General features: G+C 42.4%; 1 protein-coding gene across 1 annotated transcript in view; it reads left to right on the top strand.

Moving 5' to 3' along the window:
* Positions 1–10,574, top strand: part of dlgap2a (discs, large (Drosophila) homolog-associated protein 2a) — a 209,739-nt gene that overhangs the window by 190,376 nt on the left and 8,789 nt on the right. Inside the window, exons 11-14 of the mRNA XM_050061182.1 lie at positions 655–1,040; positions 9,331–9,419; positions 9,551–9,990; positions 10,147–10,238. Coding sequence (XP_049917139.1) covers positions 655–1,040; positions 9,331–9,419; positions 9,551–9,990; positions 10,147–10,238 — 1,007 coding nt within the window. The remainder of the gene's footprint in view (positions 1–654; positions 1,041–9,330; positions 9,420–9,550; positions 9,991–10,146; positions 10,239–10,574) is intronic.

Here is a 10,574-nt window from a genome sequence, read left to right as displayed (position 1 = left end):
ATAAGAAACTCACCCATGAAATTCAAGTTGTTGTTGCCTCAAAGTTTTTCCTCTTCTTCTTCTGTTACTAGCAGTTGGCAACCGTTGGCAACTAGTGTAGGTACAGCCACCTAGAGGGCTGGGGTGGGAAATACATGTTGACGGTGCTGCTGCACGCCGCTGCCAGTGTGTGTTGGGGGGCGGCCCTTGACGGCCACAGCGCCGCGCCGGCGGCGGTGTGTGTTGCACTTAAGTGTCACTCACAGGGTAGAAAAGTCAGAAAGCATTAGGAGACAAATCCATTGTTGGTTTTGGTGGGAGGATTTGAGAATGGGGTATTGTATTAATGTAATTTTAATCTTTATAACACCAAACACCAGAGGGAATATTTGCAAAACAATATACATGTGGATGGTTGAGAATTTATGTCATTTTTATCTCTTTTACAGGATGTACTCTGGTTTTCAGACAAACACGTCTTTAATTGTTAGATATTTTCACAGACTGACCTTGGTATAGATGTATATATTACATTCTTATAGGCCAAATCATGAAACCTACCAAAAATACATTTTGTTGAGCTGTAATGATGGTGACGTAATGTGTGAATGCATACATAAATACATATAGAATGTAAATATTTTGAAACTAATTATGTCTTTCCACCTTTTCCAGCCATCACCTACACACCCAACTACAAGAAGGCCCCTCCTCCGGTCCCGCCCCGCACCACCTCCAAACCCCTCATCTCCATCACGGCCCAGAGCAGCACCGAGTCCACCCAGGACGCCTACCACGAGGGGAGGCACCCTCATGGTGGGATGTGGGCCTCTGACGGCCTCAGCCTGGGCCTGAACCCAGGCAGGGCTCTCTACAACTCCACCGACAGCCTGGACAGCACCAAGGCTGTGACCATCGCCATGGAGGCAGCCGGAGTCATGGCTGGGAAAAGGCACCCGTCCACAGATAGCCACAGCTCGGTGCTCACCTGCGACAAGGCCATCCTGGTGTCCAAGGCTGAGGAGTACTTGAAGACGCCTCGATCCTCTATAGGGATACAGGTTAGTCTTGTGTCAAAGTGTGCACAGTGAGGAAATTCTCTCTTATTTTTGTCTGTATCAATGATTTGTTCTTATTTTGTTTGTACCCGTTGATATCTGGGATTCACCAGTGTTTCTTATTTTTGCTCCTCTCTTAGGTAAGAGACAATCTGTTCATCAGAGACATCTTGTTTTCATAGCCTACAAATTGTTGTCTAATGTGAGGAAAAACAAGTTTTATTATTCAAGGAGCGAAAAAAAAAAGACTAATTTTAGTTACTCACGATCAAGTGGGATTCATCCTTCAGTGCACCTGGGTACAAGCAGATTTGCTTGTTAAGAGCATTTGGTACATCTGCAGTTGACTCCTCTTATTAGAAAATTAGGAGAAAATACAAGAGCAATTTGAGGGAGTGTTGCTGCAGTAGGTCTACTGAGTACAAAAATTCTTACAACTCAGACCTATGCATGGTTGCATAACGCTACAGAATACTCACACACACACACACACACACACACATCCCCCTTCAGAAACACTGTTCTCTTTTCAGCAGCTAAAAATAGCAAGAGTGAGTCATCTTACCGCAATCCATCAATTAAGATTCAACTCATGCTGGAGCAGGTTTTAGTGAATGGAAGTTCACTCCACGGTTCATTCACTCACTCTCCATTTACTGTACCTGCTTCTCTTTCTCTCCGATCTCACCGTCTTAACACTCCCTCTCTCCTTCTCTCTCTCTTTCTCTCCCTTTTTCTCTCCATCTCTCTCCGCCTCCCACTCTGTGTGATCTTATCTTGGATTTCTCTGCCTCATTCTCTGATATAAGCAGAGGTTCTGGTGTTGTTGATCTCCAGTTGCAGTTGAAAGGTTGTGGGACAAAGACGGAGGAATCTGTGGCACCTCACACCATCACCTCAGGGTCATTTATAGTATTTTATCAAAGCTGAATATCAAATTTATTTTGTGAATTTGACAGCCATAGTCGGTATCTTCTTTTGCTTTGTGCATAGTAGTAGTAATTTTGCTCTCTTGTATTCTACTTGGTCTGCATACTTCAGTTCTCACCCCTTCACCACTCTTAATCGTCATTCTTTCCCCTCGTTCACATCTACTTTCTTCTATAAATCTCTCTCTCTCGTATACTCAGCATTTTCTGCTATTTACTCAAAGTCCAGGGCAAAGTTAAACTTCAAAACCTCTCAAATATTTGAAGAAGAAAAAAAAAAGCTGACCACTTCATCAATCTCTTTCTGGAGGTGTTTGAATGTCGCTGGGTCCCATTTAAGGTTCTTGCAAAAGTAAATCAAGCGCCCCTTTTAAGAGTAATCACTGTTTTTTCCCAGGTGATATTAAGAAAGTCCTTCAGCAGAGGATCGGCCTAACGGAAATTACACAGGCACCACAAACTGTCAGATGTTGCCATCGGGGAGTCAGCCAGCGAATAAATGATCCCTTCAAAGTCAATTGATCCCGCTACACTCGCTGCGTTGTCGTATCACATCCAAACTTAGAGAATACCCAGCAGCGAGTGTTGCTCCGACATTACGTTTCACTGTAATGTGTAAATTGGAGCAATTAAAAACAGCCTGCGACACATTAGTTCTAGCAGCCTAATAGAATAATGTACTGTAATTTATCCTGATGAGAAACCTCCAACACAGATTTGTAGACTTTAACTTGCTTTTGCTGTCCTAACAGTTAGAACAGTACATTTGGAAAAACACTACAGGGGGCATTACTGGGCCTGGATATATTTTCCCATCTTAGTTATTTCGTGTCTTAGTAATATTTCAATGGGACCCCCTCTTGGTCACTATATTCAGACTTTGGTTAAACTGCATTTGTGCCCATACACCCCAAGCTGTAAAATCATTTGTAGGCTCAAACCCAATGTGTGACTAAAATTTAAACTGAAACAAAAATGCACATGTTTAGAATAAATTCATTGCCTCCACTTAACAGTATAGACCACAAAGCTCATTTCTCACAGCAGAACCTGTAGTTCATTCATAATTAATAATTAATAATAAGTGTCAAATGCCACAAATACAGTGCAAGGTGTCATAAATACAGTTTTATAAATATTGGGCTGTGAAAGTCATAAAAATGTGAATATGTGAGGTCGTAATTGGCACAAAAATTCCATCTAATTTCATCCTTTAATTTCTTTTTGTCAAAATGAGTCAAGCATTTCTGATGTTACAATCCTTAAACTAACACGCAACCTCGTGTTTTTTTTTCCTTTATACTTGCTTGGCAAAATGCAGATTGACTTAACTGACTCTAATAACCATGTGCCTATATAAAACTTACCTCTGCATGGGACCACATTTATACTACTATACTACTTATCCTTATACCTGCAGTGCTTGAATAAGAAAAGGATGATTTGTCCAAAAATCAGTCCTAATTTGGCTAATAATTAATTCAAAAAGGTCACAAAAAGTATTAATTTTAAGTGTCTCATTACAGTAGACACCCTGTAGGTGCTCGGGAGGAATCAGTTCAATGAAAAGGGCGATTTCACAGTAACCAGGTTACATTAAAAACATTGTGATTTATTCACTCGCATGAAAACAGTAATTCATCACGCATTCGTTCATTTGATCACTCTGACCCTAAAGAGTTCAATCCTTCACTCATTTCTTGATCATATGACTTCCCCACTCATTCTTCCACTCACTGTCTCACTCACCTTACCACTCACTCAATGATTGTGATAACTCTCTACTTTTTCTCTCTCAGAAACTCGTCCCTACAGTTTCCTGTCAGTCAGGGTCACAGTCAGTCATCCAGGGCTGATCAGGCAGCCAAACCACACTGATGAGAACTCATTTTCAATGCCTCATTGTCACGCTTCACCGAACTTTGCAGTGGGCAGCACGCAGTCGGGGCACCACCTTTCCAAATCAGCACGCATGCAGCTCTGAATTAGCTCAGTCATTACCAACAGAGGGGAGTACAGATCACATAGAGTGTGGGTGAGATAAGTATGGAGCGGAAAGAGCAGGACACCGACTGCTGGGAGGAAGTGAAGGTGAATTAAAGGAAGGAGTAGCCAGGGAGCAAGTAAATGTGTTTTGGGGGTTTTTTTGTATACATGTGCGTATGTGTGAGTGCACCAGAGAATTATATTGGCTTTCAAATTGGCTCCAGTGATGTGTGTTAAGTCCATAAGAAGTTTAATTACCAGTGCAGGTGCAGTAAAGGTCCACATACAGAAACATCCAGGAGGGACAAAAATGTAGAGAGGGCAGCCCTTGTCTGGTAACAGTGCAGATTGCCTGAACATCATAGTATCACAGAGTTCACACTGAGGATGGAAACATCACATTTGTATGTTTCATACGTATCATATCAACATGTTTAAAGTGACATAGATCAGATTACACGTATATGAGCTGAGTTCCTCATCAGAAGGTGGAGGGGATGGTGGATGATGTCAGACCTAGAGAGACAACTGCCAAGCAGCAGATAGCAGCAGACAACTGTTCAAGACCAGCACAACTATTTTTAATGAGAGGTCAAGACATTTCTAGCCAAGGCTGTGGCTAGAAAAAAAGAAGTGTATTCTAAGTCGAAATGTGATCTTTTCCAAACCATAACCAGTTGGTTTTGGTGCCCAGACCTAACTACATGTTAACCACAGTGCTGTTGCAACATAAAGTTTAATATTGAAATGTCAAGTTTCAACATATCTACTATATATGAAACATACAAATGTAACATATCCGAGTTTTTTTTCCAACATATAAGCTGGGCTCAGACAGGAGTTACGGGCTGATTTAACCCTGATTCACTCCTCCCGACAATTGTCGAAGAAATCCAGTTTGGGACCTTGATCAGTTCCGATGTTCCGATGGCCCAAATTATCTGGTAATGTGAGAGTTTTTTGGGTTTTTTTGAGGAGTCTTAACCCTCCCGAAGTGCTTGCAGGCTCATCGGGGCCACCCCAATAATGCTAAACATGTTAGCTTTTTTAGAATATAATATGTTTTTTGATTACAGTTATGATGACTTCAGTATGGAGCAGCTGACGGTGTTGCCAAGCATCAATAAACGTTTTAGCCTTTAAGGCTAACAGCAACTAGCTACCTCCCTCTTCCTCCAGTTCTCTACTGTTTGATCAACATAAATAAATACATTTATAGTTTATTAATTCTACACCAGAATAATATTCATTGCAGTATGAAGAGGGCTTTCAGACACTCATGTTGGGAAATTAATCTGTAATGATTTATTTAATGAGCCAAATTTCTAATAATTTCCCAGAAGGTTTTTTATTATAATAGCTTTCTATTCTACAGAGGCATCTTTTTTAATTAGATTTTGGTTAGTTGAGTTTTTAAGCTGCTTCCGGTTGAATTTTCTTGAGAGAACTAGTCAATTGAAATTCAATTAAAATATGATTTAATTACTAACTCAATAAATTACATAAAACATGCCTGTTTGTTAATAGCTACCATTTCAGTCGCTAGCTTAGATGACAGTAGTTTGTTGCATCAGGCAACTCTTGAGGCAAATATTGATTTATCTATAGTGCACACAGCTTCAACTGCATCAACATCATATTATATGGCCAATCAGTCAGCTTCATCCACTACTTGAAGCATAATTAACCTGAATTAGCCTGCCCCTGTATTGATTTGTTATTTCCTTTTTGGCAGCCGTATCTTAGAGAGGGTCAGCATATCTTTAATCTCTGATCTTTGACCTTGCAGACGTGGTGTTGTCTGACTTCCTGTAGTCCTCAAGGACCACTTTACAGCCACCTTAGATGCACTTTTGCTGCCTTACAGCGAAGACATGTTTGTGTTCTGAGGTGCTGATTGATTGATTTCCAAAAATAGTTTTAATTGGAGCCATAATGAGGTTGTATAAGGAGGGGGAGTCAAAGCGTTTAACCTTAAGCACAGTTATTGGCTGGGAGAAGTCACCAGGTGGTGTTTGTGTGTTTTGGATGAAAGGAACAGTTGCTCTGTTCAACTTTTTGCTGATGCTCACAGTTTCCACACCTGTGCTGACGTTGTGACTGTGATTACTGATGCAGTGTGTGTGTTTATGTGTGTGTGTGCACTTCAGCTATCTCTACGTAGGTACACCAAAACATCTTCAGGGTAGGTAAGCCTATTGGACATAAATCTCACAGCTCCTGGATGTTTTGTCCTCCTTCAGTCCTCATCCATCACAGACATGAAACTCATTCTCTTTTCATGAGGTGGACTTTGCTCTGCTTCTAACACAAAGTAATGGAGGTCACCTCAGCAAGCTGCTCTGCACTCATCTCCTCCCTGCTAACAGCTTCTCCCAAACAGCCTGACAGAATACAAAATGGCTCTCCCAAAATATGAGCTTTAAGACTGACCACTCGACACCAAAGGTAGGGTTGACATTTCTTCACAACAAAAGCACAGCCTATTTTGAACCAGTGGCTTTGACTCACTCTCATAGTCCAAATATTACACTGAGCGGAAGATTTATGAATGTCAGATGCTCCAAAGGCCTCGTATGGACATTTGTGGATAACAGTCATTGTAGTGGAAAAGGCAGGGATGATAATCCTGGGAATATACACATATTTATCTTTTAGCTGCTCTAGCCAATCTTTAAAGTTATACCTAGGTTCAGCAGTGCTAACCTTTGCTAATAAGCACCAACACAAAGGCTAAATATCATTAGTTTTGCAGGTATTTAGTCATAAACCAAAGTAATGGACAGCGACTATGCATCTCTCAAAATATCCGGCCACTCCGTATTGTCAAATTTCTGATTTGCACACCATTTTTGGTACAGTCACAGTGAAAGAAATAACAGCTCAGTGGGCACTAAAGAAGAAATACTGAAATGACAAAGAAAGGCTTAAGACAGCAAAAGAAAAGGAAAAGATTGTGACAGTAAGCCAGTAGGAAATTGTGAACGCTAGACAAAGAGCGAAGTGAAAGCTAAGAAATTAAACAGGAAAGAGATGAGCAATTGGAGAAACAAGGGGAAAGTGACAGATAGAAAAGCGTAGCATAAATGCTGAGCACTGACAGGGTTTCCATAAAGACAGTAAAACATGGGGCTCTGGGGAGCGGTGCAGGCAGCGATAAAGAGTCTCTGAGCCTCGGCTCCTGGATCAGGATCGCAGCCATGCAGGAGCTCGGGATCATCATTAGTCACTTTTGCTTCCTGTCCCATAATATCCACTAATGTTGCCCCATCTGTCACTGTGTGGTCACACAGCTGTGGATACTTGACAAAGACCAATCCATACTACCTAACTTTAGGTAGTGAGCATTTTTCTTGGGGTGTTGTTGGTTATTTGCGTTACTTTTTAAATAGCAAGCGAACAGAGGCCTCATTACACATCCAGCAAACAAAGAGCAACATTAGTATTCATTTGAAGTTATGTCTCTGTCCACCTGATGAATGTAAGCCCAATATTCAGTCTCATTATCTCTTTTTTTTTGTCTAAACCAGTGTCTGGGAGAAAATATCCAGCTCTTTAGCTGCTAAATGCTTGCACTATGTATGTGTGCCAGCTAGTTTCTAACTTCATCCATCTCATTTGGTGCTGGGCAGGTGGTGTTCTGCAGGTGTATCAGAGCTCTATCACTAAAAGTACCACCTGTGTTCAGGGGAAGGATGCTGTTTAGAGTGTGTTAGCGAACCAAAACAGTAAAGTTGTGGGTTGTACAACCAACACAATGAGCTGAAAGATGCTGAAAAAGCTCTGCAAAGCTGAGGGCAACTGCTAAGTTAGGTGATTTATTCTCTGTGGGTTCATTATTACAAGCGAGTCTTCCATTACACATCGTCATGTGATCCAGTGTTCATGTAAACATATTGATTAGTGCAGCTTTAGCCAAGTAGAGTCGATTAGAAATTATAGAGTAACAAAGTACTCCATACCTTCCTTTTCGTGTTTCATGTACTGCATGCATAGTGGATTTAATTAAACATATAACGTGGATTTCAGAATTATGACATCACATCACACATATATGGTGCTCAGGTGATCATTTTCAACACAGCACTGTGGCACAGCAACAGTTTAATGGAGCTGTATGCATTAATATAGCTCTAGCTATTTGGTGGAGTGGTGAGCAGAGAATGAGGTCAATATTGTGTTTGTTGTAATCCAAGCTTCTTTGTTGGTTGTTATGGTAGACGGTCCGGCTGCTCCTGCATGTAAGTGAGTGTGTGACCTGCGAGTGTGTCCTACTGGCTAGCTAATCGCCTTTCTGCACTGCACTCATACAGCAGTTTCTGCTTATATTGGGACGGTATCGTTGCAGAAGTGTAGTGCCCACCATCCAGTTTTCCCCCTAGTAAACAAGCACTGTGGCTGTTGTTAGCACTGCTATAGAGTTAGCACAGTTAGCTGCTAGCCCCCAGCTCAGCCACTTACATGCTGAGAACAAGCACCAACCTCCAGGCTGGAAAATGAAGCCAGTGCGGAGGTGCCAAAACTGCAGTTCCTTGAATGGCCAATTGAGGCTGGCTCCAGAAATGTGTCAGCTCTCGTAGACCCCCATGTTAAAATGCCCAACTTTACAGCAGAAATAAACATGTCTACAGCCTGGTACAAAACACAATTCTGGTCTCTATAGCTAATTTCAACATTCATGATAACTGTACAGGAGCGAATTTTTATATAACTGACCCATGTACATTTTATTAAGGCTTAAAGTTACATATATTTAAGGGCAGAGCTGCTTCGGTGAGGTTTCACTACAGTCTGTGAGTCATATCCACCTTTGGATCATCCACAGCTCCATCCTCATCCAAATATGGTCACCTCTGGCTCCATAAAACACAACATGGCAACAGCCGAAATGCCAAACTCAAAGCTTCAGAAAGGTCAGTCCACAAACCAATGGTTGACGTCACAGTAGCTACGTCCATTATTTTATATAGTCCATGGTTGAGAACCATATGTTGACTATCCTGACCCAGACTTTGAATCATAGACATGTTCAGAATGCAGCTTCTTTAACAAGTATTATAAATATTACAGAAAATCTTGGTCAACCATGGACATTTATATTTAAAACAATTGTTTTTTAGGCATAAGATGGTGTTCAATATAACATACAGCACATCCTCCTTTAGATTAATTTTCATAGAAACCTAAAATCCTCTGCAGGAAACCTCTTCAGTTTTGTTGCCTTTGCTGCCTCCATAAATCATAGTGTTTACTTTCTGACAGGCCGTGTACAGTTAAGGTGCTCTGTCCAGTCCCAAACCAATAAACTCAGAAGCACTGGGGAACGGAGGCTCACATAATGAGAAGCACTGTTGGTTTGTATCATTTCTTCACATTAGGTGGAAGCAGCCACGGACTCTGAATCTGAAAGCAAAGGTTCGCGGGAGTACCACTCTGTTGGGATCCAGGTGGAGGACAACAAGAAAGGGTGAGATAATGGCTCTGGGATTTTAAGCTCATTAGAACACCTCAATCTGTGATGTGTGCTCTCTGCTATTATTTGCCACTGTGTGCCTGTGTGTATAAATGTGTGCATTCATCTGTGTGTTTCTACCTCAGACAGGGCAGGTTCAAACGCTCCAACAGTGTGACTGCAGCTGTGCAGGCTGACATGGAGCTGGAGGGCTTCCCTACCATGGAGGACAAGGGCCTGCAGTTCGGTGGGGGCTTCCAGCGTCACTCGGAGCCCAGCACACCCACCCAGTACGGGGCGGTCCGGACCGTACGTACCCAGGGGCTCTTCAGCTACCGTGAGGATTACCGGACCCCTGCTGAACCCCCCAGTCCCAGGGAGACCACCAGCGAGAACACCTGGCAGCTGGAACCCCCCTCCCCACGGGAGAACGCGACCCCGTCGGGCGAGTCTGGCAGGGCATCCCCCTCCCTGAGGAGGGATGGGAGCTGGTTCATGCAACTGCTCCACACAGAGACCAAGAGGATTGAAGGCTGGTGCAAGGAGATGGAGGCAGAGGCTGAAGAGAACGACCTGTCAGAGGAAAGTGAGTGCTGTCACTGAAAGCTTCATATATGTCTGATTTAAGGCTACTTTGTGCAAGTGACAGATTGATTAAATGTACTGAATGTATGGCACTGTACTGTATGTGTTGTAATTGATATGGTGTGTGTGTGTGTGTGTGTGTGTGTGTGTGTTTCAGTCCTAGGCAAAATCCGAAGTGCAGTGGGAAGTGCTCAGCTGCTTATGTCTCAGAAATTCCAGCAATTCTACTGGCTGTGTCAGCAAAACCTGGTAAGGAACCCATCAATGACAGAGAAAGAGAGATAGTGTCTACAGTTTTCATTTGTTGTCCTTCACGCTAACACTATCTTAGCCCAGTTGTGGTGTGGACTGCACTTGTATAGCGACTTTATAGTCCTTCAACCACTCAGAGAGCTTTTACACTATGTCCCATTCAACTATTCACACACATTCACACACACTGGTGGCCGAGGCTACCATACATGGTCCCACCTGCTATTCAGGAACCATTCACAAGCTCTCACACACCAATGAAACAGCCATCGAGAGCAGTTTGGGTTCAGTATCTTGACCAAGGATACTTCAACCCGCTCTACCTCTGAGCCA

Source organism: Epinephelus moara, chromosome 14 (genome assembly GCF_006386435.1).
Source record: "Epinephelus moara isolate mb chromosome 14, YSFRI_EMoa_1.0, whole genome shotgun sequence".
NCBI classification, from domain to species: Eukaryota; Metazoa; Chordata; class Actinopteri; order Perciformes; family Serranidae; genus Epinephelus; species Epinephelus moara.
This window is presented reverse-complemented; position numbering and strand designations above follow the sequence as displayed.